Source organism: Halichondria panicea, chromosome 14 (assembly GCF_963675165.1).
Source record: "Halichondria panicea chromosome 14, odHalPani1.1, whole genome shotgun sequence".
In the NCBI taxonomy this organism is placed as follows: Eukaryota; Metazoa; Porifera; class Demospongiae; order Suberitida; family Halichondriidae; genus Halichondria; species Halichondria panicea.
In genome coordinates, this window is record NC_087390.1 from 1285822 (window position 1) to 1306575 (window position 20754).

Consider the following 20754-nt stretch of genomic DNA (forward strand, 5'->3'; position numbering starts at 1 on the left):
ACAATAATTCTTTCGAAAATATTAGTGGCTGTGTCCTCTTTTCCCACACTGCGGACAATAGTTAGAAGTGCATGAAATGTCGCTTGTTTTGATTTCTTTTTTTTCCAGTATTTTAAGCATAATCGTACTGCAACCTGTGTGCCCTCACTGGATTCTGCTCGCTTTACATCACCTTCTTCATGAGGGTGTAGTTGTATTGTGGCAGCAAGAAGTGTAGTACTATCAAAATAAGCAGCCAAATGAATCAGATCTTCATCTTTTATCTCTGTATCTAGCATTGAATTTCCCAAGCTCTCTGTGAGTCCAGCACCACCTAATGAACAATATTATCTTTCACAGAGTCACTATAATTATAATTATAATTATGTAGCATAATTATCACAAATGTTATTGTAGGTTCGGCGAAACATAACAAGAAATGTTCTGTAATAGTTTACAGTGCGTAGGCACACATAATAATTATTATTGTTACTGCATCTCCCACTAAACTAATAATTATGCTGTAAAGTCAGTAATGGGGAAGGACTAGGGATTTAGGATCGGACACGCAGTAACACTTTCAAACGGTGAAGCATCGTGCAGCCCCAACGAAACTGGCATTAAACACTCCCCCTTGAAATATTTAATTTGAATAATCAACCTTTCGATATTAAGTGTATGCCCAGGCACAACTTACCAACTTTTTGATAGGTTGAATCCGAAGCATCAGCCCCAATCGGCATTGAAGCACTCTCCCTTGCTTCTGGCCCTGAAATAAAAAATTAATAGAATTTATTTCTATGGCTTAATATACCTTTGTGCTGTTTCTTTGATTCAGATGCAGCTGAATGTATAGTATTACTAGAAAGGTCGAGAGCTTCTATAAGTTTATCCTGTTCACTTGAGTAGCTGGCATATGTTTGACTCACATGCTTCATGTGTACATGTAAACGATAATGAGTTAACTTTTGGTCCAAGTCTGCATCGACTAGTTGAAATAATTTGCGAACAGTATTATTAAGTTCATCCTTTGTGTTCATGATATCTACATCCTGTTGGGTAGTTTGTTCTTTAAGTTTTTGAATTTTTTGCTCTCGGAGCTCCAGCTTGGCTTCTAGTCTTGCGTTTTGTTCTTAAAGTTCTTTAATTTTTTGTTTTTGAAAATCTACTTTCTCAGCATCGTGTTTTGTTTTCTCTTTAAGAATCGACATTGTTTGTTCTTGCTGCTCTAATTTAAACATCGCTTTTTCTTCTTGAAGCATTCGCTTTTCAAGCTCTAATTTTTGCTCACCTTTATCGGCTTTATGTTTCAACTTCTCTTCTTCAAGTGATCGAATCTTTTTTTCTTGAAGCTCTAATTTTTGCAACAGTTCTTCTTTTTCCTGTCGGTCAACGTCAACTTCATCATTTGGGTTCCATAGTGTATCAATCGTTTTCTTTTGATGTTCATTGACAACAGCCAATTTTTCATTTCTTTGCTTAAACGCTTTCATTTGCTGCTCATTCTCGTATAATTTAGTGTCCAATTGCTTATTTTTGCTTCTGAGATATTTAGTAGACTCCAATATAATTTCATTGTTCTTCCCAGCATCCTCAACTTTTCTGATTATTCTCTCATTTTCTTGGCACTCTATATTAGTATACGCAAACCAGCCCCTTGTTCGGCTAGCGCTGCAGTTGCAATGACCATCTTATGTACTTGTTGCTGTAAAAGACAAGTAGAACCAACCATGCTCAAAGCTTCCGAAACAGGAGGGTTATTTTCTTCATAGGTGCCTATTGCATAGGTGGTAGTGGTACTCCCTGAATGTGTATGTCTGATGAACATGTCTTCTGAGTTATTTTCTTCATAGGCGCTTGTTGCATGGGTAGTGGTAGTGGTACTCCCTGAATGTGTATGTCTGATAAACATGTCTTCTGGGTTATTTTCTTCACAGGCGCTTGTTGCATGGGTAGTGGTAGTGGTACTCCCTGAATGTGTATGTCTGATGTACAACATGTCTTCTGTACCAGGAACATTAACATGGATAAAATTTGCACTCCCTTCGATAGTTTCTGCATGTCCTCCAACAGCTTGCTCATGTGTAGATCTATGTCCTCCAGCAACTTGTTCGGCTGCGGAAAAGCTAGGCCCCTCTCCATAACCAGATTCCACTGTTTGGTTATCAGTTAGCTCTAATTTTGGTGTTTCACAGGTTTCATACTTAAAGCCGTCAGGGTTGCATACATTGGTTGGTACTGGTAGGTTCAGAATTGGTGCTTGAAGACTCGGTATATCCATACAGCCTTGTAGTTTGGTAGGTAGAGCTAAGGTATTTAGGGGGATGTAAATAATGTATATCTCTGCTGTTTTATACGGCTCGGAATCACTTGAACATGACTAGTCAGATCTACCGTAAAACTATTGGGAAGTAAACAAAGTCTTGTGAGTAGGGGGGAGGAGCTCGTTTTTGCATGCATAATGTTTCTAGATCTAATGATCTTTTCCAACCCAGTGTGTGCTTTGAAAAGAGTTGTTGCTGCAAGAGGTTGAGAATGCCTCGGGAGATCATCACAATACAGCTGGGACAATGTGGGAACCAGAGTAAGTCTTGTCTGTTCTAATAGCTATGGAATTATATTCCCCTCCTTCAGTTGGTATGGAGTTCTGAAAGCAGCTGTGTGCAAAGCATGCCATCAGTCCAGGTAGGTGGTGACCAGTTTCAACTGACTGTGATTCATAATTCAGCCAGGAATTAATTCAGCACTTTTACCCACCCCTCCCGTTAAATAGACGTAATAAATAGACGTAATAGTAGTCTTCCTGTTTTGTCACAGAGGGTATACTCCAGGACTATGCAGTGGAGGGCATCGACAGAAAAGATGTCTTCTTCTATCAGGTAACTTGTAGAATAATTGACGACAAATTATATAAACAACATAATCCTCACACACGTACCACCATTTAGCAATTTGAGTGCCTGTACACATTATTTTCGGTCTACTTAAATTGGGTTTGTGCAAGCAACTAGAATATCTTTTATAGGGTATAAAGTACACGAACAGCCCACCCCCATACAAATGTGTAAACAATGTATGTAGTTTTAAGAGTGCTTCCACTCCCCACACACTCCCACACTTCTCACACTCCCACACTTCTCACACTCCCACATACAGGCGGACGACGAGCACTACATCCCTCGAGCGGTACTGTTGGACCTAGAGCCTCGAGTGATCCACGGTATCCTCACCTCCCCCTACGCTAAACTCTACAATCAGGAGAACATCTACACCTCGTCACACGGGGGCGGGGCTGGCAATAACTGGGCCAGTGGACACTCTCAAGTGAGCACGATTATGCTTTCTGTGATTTCTGAATACATACTGTTACATATTAATGTTTTCATTATAAGGCCCACCGTAATTATCATGTGCATGTACTATGTACAGTACATAAATTATAGCTCATGATATTAAGCATACCATCTGAAAGATCTCATTAGTACTCCAATCAGGCGGGCCCAGCATTAAATGATTAAACGACAATAACTTTAGTTCTGTTGACAAGCACTGGGCCAACAAATTGATGTTACTTTTACAACACTGCATGGCCATTCCAACTACACTACAGTGATATAGTGTGTTACTAACCCCTCCTCTGCACGCAGGCCGGGCGTCTCCATGAGGAGATATTCGACATCCTTGATCGAGAGGCTGATAACAGTGACAGTCTGGAGGGCTTCGTGCTCTCTCTCACTCCATTGCAGGTGGCACTGGGTCTGGGATGGGATCCTACCTCCTGGAGCATCTCAATGACAGGTGGCCGTGATATTATTTAAGTATTGTTCTTGATTTGTTATTATTTCCAGATATCCGAAGAAGCTCATTCAAACCTACTCTGTGTTTCCCAACCTGGTGAGATTTGTGTGTGTGCATATGCTGCACTGTACAGTGTGTATAATTGAGAGTCACTACAGGCTTGCAGTAAATGCATCCAATACATACAGTGAGTCTGTATACATGTATAATTATACGTAAGTAGTACTGTTACTGTAACAGTAGCCACACCTATTGTAGTTCGATGGGAGTGCTTCTGAGTTCGCATAATGAGACTTCGACTGATTATATATTCCCCCTCCCCTACCTCTTAGAATGAGATCAGTGACGTGGTGGTACAGCCATACAACTCTATACTGACACTGAAGCGACTCACGCTCCACGCAGACTGTGTCGTGGTGTTAGACAATACTGCCCTCAACAGGATAGCAGCAGAGAGGCTCAGAATACCAAACCCTTCACTATCACAAATCAACCAACTGGTGAGTCTATAGTATAGCTTCACTGCATGTACATGTAGCTTCACTGTAGCTATTCTTGTTCATTAAGTGTGAGGTACGATTTCCTCGATAGCTGATATAATTGCCTGCACAAAAATGGAGCTAAATCACTTTCGTTGTTAGGATATTGTGTTTTTAATTTCTGTGTCAAACTCAAATTATCCAGAAGAAGTGTCCCTTCTGCTATTAATAGAATAATGTTTCTTACCAGTTACCTTAATAGTACGTGTATAACTAGTTCGATTTATTGTCTCTCATTCTTGTTGCCTCTTCACTGCTCATTAGGTATCCACTATCATGGCTAGCAGCACAACGACCCTCCGTTACCCTGGTTACATGAACAACGATCTGATTGGTCTGATAGCCTCGTTGATCCCCACCCCCAGACTCCACTACCTCATGACTGGCTACACTCCCATCACCACTGACACTCAGGTAAGAACAGAGTCTGAGTGCCTAATTCTCTAGTTAGCTTAAATGATAGTAGTGGATATTTTGTGCTGTACCTCAGCTACCTAGGCAGGGTGTCATACAGGCGGGGGGATGGGGGATATCCCCCCCCTTTCAATTATGACTGAGTGTCCATAGCTGGGTATTGAAATAACAGTTGACTTTTTTTTAGCAACATTTTCTAGTTACTTTTCTCATTTCCCCCTCTACTTCAACATCCTGTATGACACCCTGCTAGGACTATTAGTGACCAGCGCGCATTAAATGATTCATCTTTGAACGGCCATAACTTTAGTTCCGTTGGTCCAATAATGTTAATTTTATGATTTTCTGAAAGCTTAGATCGAGCTCATTTAGATGGTGTCTTAAAATTAAAATTCTATTTTTGACCTGATTTTGACAAAAGACCATGGGTATAGTCCATGGTCTTTTTCCGAAAATGATAAATTATGGCCCGTTCCAAATTTGAGTTTTAAGCATACCATCTGAAAGAGTCTCTTCCAGGCTTGCAAAAAAATAAAATTATTGAATTTGGGCCATCAGAACATTGAATTTAGCATGATTTCATAACGCAAGACATGTACGTATACACTACTCAATATTCTGTGTTCATATAAATATGTTTTTCAATTGCATTCTCTGAGAGCTTTATACACATCATCGTATTTTGCGCGCAGGCCCCAAGTATTCGTAAGACTACTGTCCTGGACGTGATGAGGAGGCTACTACAGGTGAGGTGGTAGAGATCTATTAATAGCATCATGCACACTGTCTTAAAATCAAAAGTCTATTTTTGGTCTGATTTTGACAATACCATTGATTTACTAATATTAGCATCGCACTGACTCCCGTCAAAACACGTGACTGTACCAATTCACTCCCCCCCCTCCCAGCCTAAGAACGTGATGGTGTCGGCGCCCAAGGATCGTCACCACAACCATTGCTACATCTCCATCCTAAACATCATCCAAGGAGAGGTGGACCCCACTCAGGTGCACAAGAGCTTGCAGAGGATCAGAGAGAGGAAGCTCGCTCAGTTCATACCCTGGGGGCCAGCAAGCATTCAGGTATACACCGGTACATCATGTGATCTCAGCAATAGATACACATACTAAATTACAAAATTTGAAAAAAAGTGCTTTATTTGATTTCTGCATGCATTTACTGGTAGGTATACAATAGAGGCCAATACACATGTAATTGAAGGCAGTCCCGTAACACACACACACACAAGTTGTTTTACAATTGGTTAACTTCCCCTTCATGGACAGCATGACAACAATGCCTGTTCATTCACTCTTCTCTGTGTGTCTCCATTCATACACAGGTTGCCCTCTCCCGCAAGCCTCCCCACATCCAGTCAGCACATAGGGTCAGTGGACTCATGCTCGCCAACCACACCAGTATGGCATCAGTGAGTACTCAACATGTGTTAAATATTTACGTACACTTTTATACGAGTACAGAGAATTCTGGTCCTTCTATATTCCCAGCCTTCATGTATTGGCGATTATGCATAAAAACATTTGATATATGTTTTTCCCCTTTGTATAATAATTATTGGCTTCGTTACATAATTATGTGCTAGTTATGGGGGGGCCTATAAACTGTATAAGGATAGCCTCTAAACCAACCCCTCTCCCATGCACACTCACCCTCACACCCACACACACACACACACACACACACACACACACACACACACACTGGTTTCTATTTATTTTGACTAATGCCTGGAGATAATTCTAAGAACCAAAATATCTTGCATTTCCCAATATACCAACCCATTCACACACACACATATATGTATATATTCTATGAACTGAAAATCAGCATCTTCCTGTTTGAGAAATTTGAATTTTTAAATTATATGAGTCAGCAAGGTCTCAGTGGACAGATATACACCCAACTTTTATTATTTTTTATTTCAATCTCTCAAACACACCCACACACACACACACACACACACACACACCCACCCACACACACACACACACACACACACACACCAGTTGTTTGCAGCCAGCTGTGGACAGTTTGACAAGCTGAGGAAGAAAGAAGCTTTTCTCGACCAATTCAAGAAACAGCCAATGTTCAGTGATGACCTATCAGAGCTTGATGACTCACGGAGGGTGGTCCAAGAGGTCATTGACGAGTACAGAGCCTCTACTGAACCAGACTACATCACCAGGGGAACATTAATAGGACTCGTAAGACTATCACTATAAATGTTGTTCTACATCGATAAACTTTTCTCATTACTCCATTCTCACTAACCACTTGAAGCACATGATTTGTACCAGTAACGAGAAAAATTGGTGAATGAGCCATTTAATAAATCCAATTGGCATTTTTAATTTGGCACCTCAGGCGTGCAAGTGCGTACTGGTAAATTTAAAAATTTTTTTTTTTTGGCCATCTTTTGGTTTTGCTATACACCTGCAGATCATGTCAACAGCTGAGGGTTAGCACTTCAGTACTCTACTTACCTCGTTGTACGGTGTATTCCACGCATTATGTGGGATTATGTACAGCAAGTAATCACACTTCTCTCCATACAGGGTGGTGCCAAGCCCTGACGCTATCACTTACAGCATATGAACATTTATCTGCTAACTCTTGTACAATTTAATTATACTGTTATAATTATTATACTTATTATTGATTACTGTGAATTTATTATCGTGCAATAAAACACAATGCAGGCAAACCCACCGCTAGCCTCGAATCCACAACGATTAATTACGGGCGTGGATTCGAGGCTAACCCATTGCCAATCATAATTTATTCATGACGTGTAAGTTCTTCTTCTCTTTTAGTGCCTCTAAATCAAGGGCGCCGCATGCATGCATAATTATATGTCATGAGCATGACACACAACTGTGCAGTTATAGCCTGAATGTACTGTACGTAGGCTGACAAAATGAGACTTAACAAAGAAAAATGGCGTTTGAGAGTGAATGGATTTCTCACTCAAATACTTGCTCCAATGATGTTCTCCATCAGTGGTACATTATACCTCTCTTCGTTGCATAGGTTTGTCACTAACCCAAAGAAGGCAGGCATCAATGAAACCACACTCCAGCAGGTACTGAAAGTCAGTGTGTACAATGATACCTGCATGCCAGTCACGCTGTAGTTACAGTTTACAGTTACAGTTAGGGCCATGCAGTTACTCTGTATATAGCCTGACACAACCTTATGTATAGGCCTATATTATATGTACGTAGAAGCTACAAGTAAAATTATCATACAGGCTGAGCAATAAAAGATCATTTTAATATGCTATAGTGCATGCATAGTCTACTGTAGCCTCGATTCCAAGCCGCTGAGAAAGGCAAGGGGCTGGAGTCGAGGCTACTGTGGATGGTACCCGATATATATATACCTGTGCTTTGGGTACTACATCTTCAGTTTGACTGCAGACTTTTAGATACCGTATATATAGCGGGTAATTTTCGTGGTGTAAAAATTCGTTATTTTGTGGTCAAGCTGACCTCCACGAAATTTTAACGGAGGGATGGCTTACCGAATGCAGTGGAGGCAACGAGACTAAACGAAATTTATACTCATGAAAATCACCGTTTTCCAATTTTTTACCCCACGAAAATTACCTGCTATTGGGTATAATAATTATAGCTGTTATATACCACGTATGTGGTAGCCTTTTTATTATGACAGTTAGGAGTTAGGTGCAAGCACTATATACTGAACTTCTATGCCCAGGTGGAGCCTGGATTAGATGAGTCGGAAACAATGTACGCACTGCTGATAACTATTTATTCCTGCGGCGAACTTACAGGAGGATTGCTGTCAGGTTTTTTAACTAAATGCATCCCGAATTGGTACCAGTTTGTATTTGCCATATCTCTGCACACGATTGGCTACGTGTTGTACGGTGTTGCAACTAACGGTGGGATACTAATGATTGGCATGTTCCTGGCTGGATACTATTTGGCAGCACAAATCACACTCAGTATGAACTACGCAACAGAAATGAGTGTCGAGTATGTGAATCTACTGAAGGAAGTAAAGAATGAAAAGATGAAAATTTTGAATATGAGAAGAAAGTGGTGAAAACTCGTAACTTCCTATATTCAGTCTACTCCATTGGATTCAGCGTTGGGCTTGTCGTTGGTCCTAGTAAGCAATAATTATACACAAAAGCTTATAGACTGCCAACTAATAAATTGACTTTGTTGGTACCAATTTCATACAACATTACACTTTCTACTCATTCTGTAGGTGTTTCAGTAATATTTTCTAACCTTCCAATTGAGCAGTATCGATCGATTGCTTGGTTCAATGTAGCTTTTGGAGTTATATTGTTGATCTTGTTCTGTTTTCTCTTCCGTGGAGAGAGTAAATGGAACAGAACTAATTGTCATGAGCTTTGTGTCCGCTCAAAAAACAACTCAAGTTCGGCCAAGCCTGGACCACTGCAAATATTCATATCCTTTCAGCATTATTACCAATGCAAGTACATATATCGATAGCATTATAGCCAGAAGCATGAATATGATAGAACCTATATACTGTAATTTCTAGCAATCCTTAACAATATCTGTTCACATTATTGTGAGTATGCACTTGCTATCGTTCGTACAAATGCTGAAGTGGGCATATTTTGAAGCCCTAATGAATCCAATTCTAAGTGATTCATTTGGGTTCTCTCTAAACACATCTTCCTACGTCTTCTTGGGGGTGGCTATCTCAAGCATTCTAGGCTCCATCTTACTGTAAGTAATTTATTTGTCAACTTAAGCCCGTTTACACGAGACTTTTAATCCGGATTAGAATCCAGGATTAAATCCAATTACCGCATTTATGTAAACGGGCCTTATCTGTCTACCACTTCTAGCCTCTGGAGGTGGTTCAGATTCTACACTTATACTCATTAAAGCGGTTTAGCTGTGAGAAAACACAAATGGCTAATCTGAGGTGTGTCATGTTTGCTAATAGAGTAAGCTTGTAGCTTCTTAGCTATCAGCCAATGTTTGCGCAAAAACAATTAGTGGTCATTTTACTATATGCCCATGCATGCATGTATGCACTTCTCGGAAAAATCTGGCCCGGATCCGACCCGAATTAGGTGTCGTGTAAACGGGACTTTAGATGCGAGTAAAATAATACTTACCTTTCATAAACGGGTACTACAATTTTAGCGAATTTTAGCGAAATTGTAGGAATCTCAAATTAATGTATATACTTGTAAATCTGAGTCCAATCAACCTTAAAACTGATACTTATATACTTGTGCTAATGGAAATCCACCAAAATTAGTACCCTAAAATCTGAAATTACTACCCATCTTTAGTAGGTATAACCATGCTCAAATAATTATGCTCTATACAGGGTCTTGTTACAAAGAATCAAAATCAGTACACAGATGGGAGCTTTCATTGGTATTTCAATGACAATTGCAGGATACTTCTTGGTAACAGATTGGCAGGCTATACCTTATGATCCATGCACTGAGTACAGTCCGTTCCATCATCCAGATCGCTTTCAAAACAACCACTCAAGTCTAGGAATGTTAACACCTTTGGATAATACTCCAGATCGCTTTCAAAACAACCACTCAAGTCTAGGAATGTTAACACCTTTGGATAATACTCCCCCAAGTTGGCCTGCTCTCTTAAATAATCGTGCACACATGGATATTGAGTTGGATTTTGGCGATCGAACGTACACAGAAATTGCTTACCACTTTAATTTCAGCTGCTACGTTGATGAATTTTGCCCATTTTGCACCGAGAAATCTACCAGCAAGCACCGGTGTTTGTCGTTTGTAGTTAAAGGTGAAAACGAATCCTCAGAACAGGTGCTCGATGTGTTTTCCTGTTCTTTAGCTCCTCCTTTACAAAATATTTGCCTCAGTATTTCTCATCATCAATCAACTGATTCTGAGGAAGTTGAAAATTTAAATGGAAATCGTTTTGTAGCCGGCGTTCAAAGTTTATTGGTACTCCCTCAATATGTGTATTCCACTGCAAGCAATGCCTGTATAAATGCCAATGTATCAATTAGTGGAGAGTGTCATTGGATACCGTTGTCAAGTGGTGAGGAATGTGTGGATTGTCCTCCTATCTGCAGAGGAAAGCAACGGACACTACTGCTACCATTGTATCTGATAGGGATGGTGCTGTTGATAGGAAGCTACCCTCTTGTCTGGGTGAATTTGGTGGCCATAGCTAACAACCAGAGTCCTGAAAGTGTTCAAGTGAGTGTAATCATATGCATATATAACCATGAATGGTTCTTATGGCTATAAATTATACTGAATAATTGATCTTTCTTTCCTATTATAATTTTATGTATAGGGTATTGTGATAGGAGGTATCAATGCAGCAAATGGACTTGCTGCGAGTATCAGTCCTGTGGTTGGTAAGAGATACAATACCATTAGCCCAGAGTAATCATGCATATATATACCAACATATTTTCGCGGGGTATTAATTTCTGTATGAATGAGAGTAAACTTGTACTCCCGGATAATTGGAAAATGCTCGTTGAAACCAAATGCGAATAATTAGAAATGCTATATGAAACACAACTTTAATATATACCAACAAATAACTATACCTGTGTATACATGCATGTTACATTCATGATGGTTTTGTCTTTTGCAGTCAATTTGCTCTATGAAAAGACAATGAAAAGAACTTTCGTGCCGTCTATTCTGTTTGCTCTGTTGCATATACCATTTCTCATAGAAATCATCATATTGTACAAACCCTTAGGACCTTCATATAAGCTCACTGAATATAGATCCACTCTGCCCAAAGAACAATTGTCTGGGAAAGAGTGCGATTGTCCTTGATGATTGTCCTTGATGATTGTCCTTGATTTATATACCATTGAAATGATGTAGATGTTTTGTAGAGGTAGTGAGTATTCTGCATTGACACTATTGTAATGGAGGTATGCTTTTATGCTAGCGGGGCCCGGAATGTAAAAGGATTGAGAAGTGTAGTAACTTGGGTCATGCAAGAGTCTCTTCAGAGTCAAGTTGCTTTTACCGACAACCTAGCTTTCCATGCTAAACGTTTCAGTGAAAAAAGGGAATGCTATTTTAATGATTGTTACCGCTCACTAATGCCTCTTGCTTTGCTCAAGAAGTTCAGTATACTTTAGGTATGTTATATATATCTAATCATGTTACGAAGTAAATGTTTCAGAGTGTTATAAATTATCATATGAATGGTGGACAAATTGGGGGAACTTTCTTAATAGCAGTGCAGTTACTTCCACAGGACTACCTTTCCCTTCTTTCACTTTAAAACAACTTCTTCCAATGACGATCTTTCTTCCCTGCTTGTAGTCATTGACGACCCTGACCCGAAAATGTGGGTGTGGCACACTGATAGAACAATAATGGCAACTCAGAGTATCTCCTCTTCTCGCCAGGCGATATTCGCTCAAGAAAAGCTTGAAAGAATATATCTACAAACTTATGGATACCTTAGACCGTACAAAGGTGCTATAGAGCTAGCTCAAGAAGTCCTTGTGTGGAAGAAACCGATTGCGTCAGCTCTGCTCTACATTGTCGTACATTGGATGTTTGTGTAAGCACATGTGCTGTGTGGTACTCGACACAGAAGTATGTCCCACTACCTTGTCCGTGTGGGTAGTGTCCACACTCCATAGTGTTACCAAGGGCATGTAAAAAAAGAGAGGGCAGATAGTCACTTGCATGCCCTTCTTCTTTTATACGCCCTTGGTGTTACTGTACATTTACCTCCCTTGTATACTTAAAGGTACTGGGCTACAGATAGGTTAAGCTGTGTAATACCGTACTGTCTAAATCTTGTTATCGTACTTTTCAGCCTTTATGTCAAGTCATCTTCTACTCTGATTACTGCTACTGGCAACTTTATCTTCTGGGGGTTGCTAGGTGACGTGCTATATATGGAGGGCCGCATCCAAGGATGGATTCCACAGTGGTAACGATGGCAACACTGCCGAGAGGCGAGGGGGGCGTCAGGAAAGTGTGGGTGTGGCTCCAAGACTAGAGAGTGCACTGATGCAGAGCCTTAAACCAAGAGGGTAAATTCAATTTCTATCTGTCTGCTAGTATGCTATGCATGAAAAATATTGCTTAGAGTCCTCACACACTTTTTTGTAGATAAGCTACATGTAGTCAATTTTGAGCATGGTATCCAAATTAAGAATTTGAAGTCAATAATGATCTACTGAAGCCTAGGGTTGTGTGTGTATAATTTTATAAGCTAATTCCGCTCTATTTGCAGACCTGGAGAGTGTCCACCTTTTGAGGTGATATGTGTGTGGGTGGCGGAGGCTGTTATGTGGGTGGACAACATCTGGCTAGCCCTACGTCACTGGAGTCTTCACGAGCCTATCTTTGTGAGTCAAGAATCGTACCATAATGAGAAGGAGTCTTCTGAAAGTTGTAGAGTATATACATGTATATAGCCTCTCAATCTAGTGCCTGTTTTGATAAAATTAGAAGTTATAGACCGTTCCAAATTTTGAGATTTCAGCATACTATCTAAAAAAGCTCCTTCTAAGCTTTCAGAAAATCAGAAATTGGGCCATCTTTATAAGAAATAGAAACTTACACACATGTTGAAAACTTTTATTTATTACGGTACAGCGTCTACATTAGGAATCATTGCAAGGGGGAAAGCACCTACATTATTATAGAAACAACATTCAAGATATTCCGTTGCAATGCCCCCCTTCACTCTACAGTTCACCATTGCCCTGGCCTTGCCTGGTCTGTTCCTGTCTCTGCTGGGCAAGTACATACCATACACAGGGTGAGATATCTTAATTCTTCACTATGGTTTAGAGAGCTTCATGTTGCCTGGTTCACATGAAAATGTGTATCCAATAGTCTCATTCAGGCCCTATCATTTTCAGTGAGTAGTCCTACTCTAGAGGCTGCTAGTCCTCATAGTTATTGGCTTGTTAAATGGTAATCTCCATAAAAAATTTGATTTTACGACAGATACCCCCAAATTGACTATTACTATAGGGTGACACACAAAATGTCATGAGGCAAGCGTAAGCGTTTGAGTCCATAATCGATAACAGAGTCCATAATCGATAACAGAGTCTATAATCGATAACAGAGTCTAATTACACCATGATGGCCCATGGCCATGCAGTTGCTCTCGATTTTATTCTGTTGTGCTTGTTTTACAATAGTCATATGGGACCCAGGAATTCTCATGCACATATTTGGCATGCAATGGTAGATTCTAGCTAAGGCAGCCTGTGAACAATCCTTAATGAAACACAATTTCTTAGCATGTAAGCTGTTGTGACCTCCTGCAGGCGTGCCTGTGTGACCTCAGGCTCAAGAAGTCTGCATCTGAGCTGCTCTGATGTGCTGCAGCCATGCCTGTGGCCTCACAAGTCTCTGTATCTTGTCTGAGCTTCATTGCAGAGTGTAGCTAGCCCATGCTCAGCAATTCACGTACAAGTTGGTAAAGGGTCATGAGTACAAAAAACAAATATCATGACCGTTTGCACACGGATGCAATGTTGAGCACTAGGTAGGGCCTCGCTTCACTCGTCCCAAATACTACTATCCATATTGTACCAACATAGCTAGCCTTAGGTTCAACAGTTACTTATAATTATGCATCGGTGTGTGCATGCGCAAACAAGGTATACGGTAGTGTGTATGTGTGTCTGTGTAGACTGCTACAGTTGCTCAGGGATGAAAGAAGTGCTCTATAGGCTTCTAGTCCGGTTTTCTTAGATATCAATTTGTAGATTTACAAAATAATGCTTTGTTCTTGAGTTATAGCTAGGTTTGCTTACTTGAAATGCCTTATAAGCCTTTTCAGAACAGTGCATACAAAAACTTGTCCATGTACTCTACTTAGTAGTTAGCTCTGCACTAGAATGCTAGCTATTGGTAGCTGCAAGAGCTGCAAGGCTGCACTTACATGTAGCTGCTTCATGCAGCAGCCATTAATTGTATGGACTTTGAAATTTGATTTTCTTTTTAGCAACGATCATGGTCGATCAATGTAAATTTACTAGCTACATGTAGATGTAGTAGCTCATGTCTGTCATATAGCTTTGGTGCCTCCATTGAGGCATCAGCACCCGCGGTTCTTTCATTATAGTCCCCCCCCACACACACACACACACACACACACACACACACACGCACACGCACACACACACACACCCCTCCCACACACACACAGTGATGGTCCTGCTAGTGTCCCCGTACGTGGAGCACCACTGTCTACGAGAGAGAACCCTCACTTACCTCTCTAAACAGTACCCCTGGGTGCTCAGGAAGGCTACCTCAATGTGGGTCTTCATCAAGACTATCAGTAAGTCAAACATCTTTGTGTGCTACTCGACTAGAGTCGTGGAGGTACATGTACAGTACCCATCAATAAAAAGTTCCCTTTCCGTTTGCGTAAAACGCACCGTTCCTGTTTAAACGCATAAAAAAACCGCATAATAAACGCATTGTATTATGCAAAACGCTACCGTTTTCACGCATGTGCAGAAAAATTGCTGAGTAAGCAGATTCGTTAACTTGTGATCGTGCGTACAGTGTAGCAGTAGCTAGCTAGCTAGCTAGCTTGTGTACTACAGTATAGCTGATTGTCTAACGCTTTAATCCTCTTAGTTAGCTTATAGATGCTATTTTGCAACAGTGCACCGTTTCCCCAGTTGTTCTCGGTCTCGCATCAGCCCCAAGACTAAGTTGCCCTCCATGCAAGTTATTTGTGACCTGGAATGACCGTTTTTAAAGACCATCGTCTCTTCTCCAGTATGTCTGACTGCGTACTTTATAATAACTAGCTAGCTAGCTAGCTCATTGTACTATAAATCATACAGTATCATTGTGTAAGTAATTCAATTTTTCATGATGACGTCACCGTTTTAATTTATAATGAGAAATTGGTCGTGTTCTGCATCCAGTTTAACGCTACCGTTTATACATGCGTTTTAGAAACGGAACGGGAACTTTTTATTGATGTATACTGTATATGGATGAATTATGAATTTATCGAGGTGCTTTGATTTCAGGCGTAATGGCCAACAGTTTGTTCCTCAAAGATGTCCATTATAAAGAAGCCCTAATTTTGTAGCCTAGTTCATTGTATCCCATGTGTACATGTGTACAGGGGGATGGTAAAGAACTACAGTGTAGTTACACATACAGTATAATTATAAGAGATTTTAACTTTGTGTCCTTACTGTTTGTTATGATAATATTATAACTACATGATTGTACAGTTTTTGTTTACTGACAAAACACTAGTAGTGTGATTATAATCCTAGATTTATTTTTGTGTGGTGCTGAATTAAGAGGTTGCTGCATGTACCAGGATGACTATGAATCCACTCATGCTATGGACAGTATGACATCACAACATTTTCACTATCTGTGTGTCTCCATGCATACACAGGTTGCCCTCTCCCGCAAGCCTCCCCACATCCAGTCAGCACATAGGGTCAGTGGACTCATGCTCGCCAACCACACCAGCATGGCATCAGTGAGTGTTCAATATGTTACTTGTGTCGTACAAACTTGGCCTTGGTAGATTATGCGTTTCCCCTTGTGTTGGATATTTTGCTTACATGTGATCATGGTTGTGGGTGGCCTATAGACACCCGGGAATGAATACATATAGGTGTAAGTGAATAGTTAATTCATAGGAATACAAATTGAAGAATGTGGGTGCGTAAAGCGCATGACCAACAGGTGTTCAATTTAAGCTATTCATCTGTTATTCCCACATAATAAATATTGATTTCAACCATCACCCAACTGTACACACCAAACCCTCCCACTGTTGCCATGGTTGTATTCACAGGGAAATGTGACAGTGTAGCCACAATTGTACTATATCTGCTATCATTCTACCAATGTAATTTTAAAATGGACTGAGGGACACTTTCCATTGACATTATTTAGTCTTTAAATTCAAAGTTCCACTGTATAGTGAGTGTTGCACGCGCACACACACATACACACACACACACACACACACACACACACACACACACACACACACACACACACACACACACACACACACACACACGTTTGGTTGTTTGCAGCCAGTTGTGGACAGCTTGACAAGCTGAGAAAGATTTCTCGGATTAATTCAAGAAATAGCTGGATAAATCACGAAAGGTAGTCCAAGAGGTCATCGTAATTTAAAGATCTGCATGTAATGAAGTTAATATAGTTATCGCCAATGCATAGTGACCACCTTTATCTGCTCTCCCTACCCACTAAGATTTATTATTTATTTCCTGAGTCTTTTACCATCCCCTATCCTTATTTTAACTTCTGCTCCCTATTACCCGAGGCGCGCGTGGGCGGCCACGGGTATAGTAGTTTGTTTGGTTTCTCTGTTGGTTTGTCTGTTTGTAATGTTAGGGTCTGCTCACCTGGCTGCCACAGCACTGCATTTATAGCATGGATAGCCTTCACACAATAAGTTATTAGTTTTAACAATAGTAGATTTCGATGTTAGAGCTTTGTTGTCGAATCAAAGCGAGCATAAATTAAGAAGCTTGAACTTGCACGTTGGCAGCTAGCTAGCTACCGTATAGCGGGTATATTTCGAGGGTATAAATGTTCGCGGTTTTCGCGGATTGAGCCTGTATCGCGAAAATTTATACCCACGAAAATTTATGAATAGTAGGCGTGTTCAGTATTATGGATTCTAGGCTAACAGTGTGGGGTACAGCTGCATGTTGATGTGCGCATGCACCAAAAGGCTGGAACTCAGACCACGAAAATAAAATCCGCGAAATCCTTTGTAGAGGTCCATCCGCGAAAATTTATACCCTCGAAATATACCCGCTATACGGTAACTCGAATAAAGGCTTTATTCAAGGTATACCTTCCGTATTTACAGCTGAAGTGATCCCGTACCAAAAACAGTGGAAAAGGGTCACTACAATAGAAAGCTAGAATTGTGACTTGTTTGTTGCTCTGTTAGCTGACTCCAAGATCCCAGGAGTCATATCATACTTCTCTGAGACTCCAGGCATCTTTGCTGTGATCATAGTCCACTGTGCATGCCTCATGTAGATCTACCACTAAAACTCTGTTCTCACAGCATGCCTCTAGTCTGGTTTAGTTTTATTACTCCTGAGTTGCTGTGCTAGACAGCTCAGTCATACATTACTACATGCACTGCATTATATCGCTCTACTGGTTTCTTTATTATCATGTCACCAGCCGAGGGTTTGCACTTTAGTGCTCTAGTTAAGAGCCTGTTTGGGAGGCCAATCATCTTGATCCCCTCACTGTACAATTACCAATTCACCCCCCCCCCCCCCCTCCCGGCCTAAGAACGTGATGATGTCGGCACCCAAGGATCATCACCACAACCATTGCTACATCTCCATCCTAAACATCATCCAAGGAGAGTATAATTATGGAGACAGCTGGGCCTGCTTATTTTCTGCGCATGCACTGGCACTGCTGTTATCACTTAAGCAAGGCGTGATCTATCTATTCGATTATCAGGCATATTTAGGCGACCCTCTGGAACCAAGGTGTCCGGATAATCAAGGTTCTACTGTAGTAGTATAAATATAATTGTACGTATTATAGTGCTAAAGTAAGAAATTGCTGCATTTTATTGTACAAGGGGATGACTTAATCCACTCATGATGACATCACAACATTTCATTCTCTGTGCGTACAGGTTGCCCTCTCCCGCAAGCCTCCCCACATCCAGTCAGCTTATAGGGTCAGTGGACTCATGCTCGCCAACCACACCAGCATGGCCTCAGTGAGTGTTCAATATGTTACTTGTGTCTTACAAACTTGGCCTTAGTAAATTATGCGTTTCCCCCTTGTGTTGGATATTTTGCTTACATGTGATCATGGTTGTGGGTGGCCTATAGACACCCGGGAATGAATACATATAGGTGTAAGTGAATAGTTAATTCATAGGAATACAAATTGAAGAATGTGGGTTCGTAAAGCGCATGACCAACAGGTGTTCAATTTAAGCTATTCATCTGTTATTCCCACATAATAAATATTGATTTCAACCATCACCCAACACCCATGGTTGTATTCACAGGGAAATGTGACAGTGTAGCCACAATTGTACTATATCTGCTATCATTCTACCAATGTAATTTTTAAAATGGACTGAGGGACACTTTCCATTGACATTATTTAGTCTTTAAATTCAAAGTTCCACTGTATAGTGAGTGTTGCACGCGCACACGCACGCACGCACACACACACACACACACACACACACACACACACACACACACACACACACACACAAACACACGTTTGGTTGTTTGCAGCCAGTTGTGGACAGCTTGACAAGCTGAGAAAGATTTCTCAGATTAATTCAAGAAATAGCTGGATGACTCACGAAGGATAGTCCAAGAGGTCACCGTAATTTAAAGATCTGCATGTAATGAAGTTAATATAGTTATCGCCAATGCATAGTGACCACCTTTATCTGCTCTCCCTACCCACTAAGATTTATTATTTTTTTTACTCGAGGCGCGCGTGGGCGGCCACAGGTATAGTAGTCTGTTATATTCAACATGTGTTGTTAGCACAGTTGGCCTTAGCAGATTATGCGGTTCTCCCTTGCACATGCATTATACATGTGATCATGGTTGCGGGTGGCCTGTACACACTTGGAAAGTTGATTCATAGGAAAAGAATGTGGGTTCATAAAGCGCATGACCAACAGGTGTTCAATTTAAGCTATTCATCTGTTATTCCCACATAATAATGATCACCCAACACCCATGCATGGTTGTATTCACAGGGAAATGTGACAGTAGCCACAATTGTACTATATTATCTGCTATTTCTACCAGTGTAATTTTTATGAAATGGAAATGGATTTGACGCACCTCATGCAGTAACAGGACACTTTCCATTGACATTATTTGGTCTTTAAGTTCAAAGTTCCACTGTAGTGAGTTGAGTATATAGTGTTGCACTTCGCACCCATGCACCCATGCACCCATGCACCCATGCATAAGTTGAAATGTATAGCCCTAAACCAACCCCCCCCCACCACCCACACACTAGTTGCAGCCAGCTTGATGACTCACGGACGGTGGTCCAAGAGGTCATTGATGAGTACAGAGCCTCCACTGAACCTGACTACATCACCAGGGGAACATCAATAGGACTCGTAAGATTATCACTATTGTTCTACAAATTCGAGTTCTCAATTATTTTATATTCCATCCCACTCGAGCTACGCAAAAAGTATACAAAGTCTAAAATTAATGGCTGCATGCATGCTGCATCAGTGTACTAGTACAGAGCTAACTACTAAGTAGAGTAGCAACACTCCATGGACAAGTTTTTCTACGCAATCTTCTGAAAAGGCTGCAATGGCATTCCAAGTAAACAAAACTAGGCATAACTAACTCACTCGAGAACCAAGCATTATTTTGCAAATCCACAGAATTAAGAAAATATGGCTGGAAACCTACATGTTTATATATCCACTGTCTCAATAGCAGTTAAAGCAGTCGCTGTCCATGAAAGTGTCTAGTTTGCTCAAACACTTATTTTTGCGTCCACATGCATGCATACACTATAAATACTCAGCATCAGATGCCAACCATGAAAATAATCTTAAGTGCATGAGCATTCCGTTTAAGCTAGATATACCTTTTACACATACACCAATTACTCTATCTCTGCGCACTGCGCACGCACAGGGTAATTATGATGTGTCACAGCAATTATAACTTCTTTTCCATGCAGAGTGCATGGTGCCACGCCCCAAGATTCTGCTATGACTTACAAAATGAATATTTCTACTACAAAGTTATAACTCTTGTCTAATCTTATTGTTTGAGTGCATTCAGCTTTCACATCGCTGTATGTGACTATAGACAATACTGTATACAAATGTAACTGCATGCACATCATTAGTTTTGATTAATATAAAATACTAGTAATTTACACGTTCAGAGAAACATCTTTTATAATTATATTAAAGAGTCCAACCTGTAATAAGTATGCGGTATATCAGTT

The 20754-nt window shown here is 40.5% G+C and overlaps 2 protein-coding genes and 1 pseudogene across 6 annotated transcripts; all 3 read left to right on the forward strand.

Moving 5' to 3' along the window:
• Positions 1-2471: 2471 nt before the first annotated feature.
• On the forward strand, positions 2472-7445 carry LOC135347365 (tubulin gamma-2 chain-like; annotated as a pseudogene).
• Positions 7446-7619: 174 nt separating this feature from the next.
• On the forward strand, positions 7620-11817 carry LOC135347366 (uncharacterized). 2 transcript variants are annotated; one of them, XM_064545335.1, is made up of 7 exons: positions 7620-7833; positions 8472-8888; positions 8991-9484; positions 10101-10288; positions 10349-10968; positions 11069-11132; positions 11378-11817. In XM_064545335.1, the coding sequence occupies exons 3-7, from the start codon at positions 9330-9332 to the stop codon at positions 11566-11568; spliced, it is 1218 nt and encodes a 405-aa protein (XP_064401405.1). In that variant the 5' UTR covers positions 7620-7833; positions 8472-8888; positions 8991-9329; the 3' UTR covers positions 11569-11817. The 2 variants fall into 2 exon arrangements, with proteins under 2 accessions (XP_064401405.1, XP_064401404.1); XM_064545334.1 differs by having other exon boundaries at positions 8991-9195; positions 9317-9484; positions 10101-10968; positions 11378-11816.
• Positions 11818-12073: 256 nt separating this feature from the next.
• LOC135347372 (uncharacterized) lies at positions 12074-20721 on the forward strand. 4 transcript variants are annotated; one of them, XM_064545342.1, is made up of 11 exons: positions 12074-12313; positions 12575-12794; positions 12998-13112; positions 13461-13521; positions 14930-15067; positions 16160-16246; positions 16815-16890; positions 18064-18286; positions 18422-18508; positions 19044-19897; positions 20482-20721. In XM_064545342.1, exons 2-6 carry the CDS (start codon positions 12772-12774, stop codon positions 16201-16203), a joined length of 381 nt encoding a protein of 126 aa, XP_064401412.1. In that variant the 5' UTR covers positions 12074-12313; positions 12575-12771; the 3' UTR covers positions 16204-16246; positions 16815-16890; positions 18064-18286; positions 18422-18508; positions 19044-19897; positions 20482-20721. The 4 variants fall into 4 exon arrangements, with proteins under 4 accessions (XP_064401412.1, XP_064401413.1, XP_064401414.1 ...); XM_064545345.1 differs by having other exon boundaries at positions 12075-12313; positions 13461-13528; positions 14936-15067; XM_064545343.1 differs by lacking the exons at positions 16815-16890; positions 18064-18286.
• Positions 20722-20754: the final 33 nt, after the last annotated feature.

What these genes read in the sequence shown, in the direction of transcription:
- LOC135347366 (XM_064545334.1), top strand. Translation starts at nt 9,330, where the DNA reads ATGCACTTGCTATCGTTCGTACAAATGCTGAAGTGGGCATATTTTGAA. An exon ending in ATTCTAGGCTCCATCTTACT is followed by an intron (nt 9,485 to 10,100) that starts GTAAGTAATTTA and finishes TGCTCTATACAG; the next exon opens with GGTCTTGTTACAAAGAATCA. An exon ending in AGAGTCCTGAAAGTGTTCAA is followed by an intron (nt 10,969 to 11,068) that starts GTGAGTGTAATC and finishes TTTTATGTATAG; the next exon opens with GGTATTGTGATAGGAGGTAT.
- LOC135347372 (XM_064545342.1), top strand. Translation starts at nt 12,772, where the DNA reads ATGCAGAGCCTTAAACCAAGAGG. An exon ending in GCTGGGCAAGTACATACCAT is followed by an intron (nt 13,522 to 14,929) that starts ACACAGGGTGAG and finishes CCTCCCACACAC; the next exon opens with ACACAGTGATGGTCCTGCTA. An exon ending in GGTCTTCATCAAGACTATCA is followed by an intron (nt 15,068 to 16,159) that starts GTAAGTCAAACA and finishes ATGCATACACAG; the next exon opens with GTTGCCCTCTCCCGCAAGCC.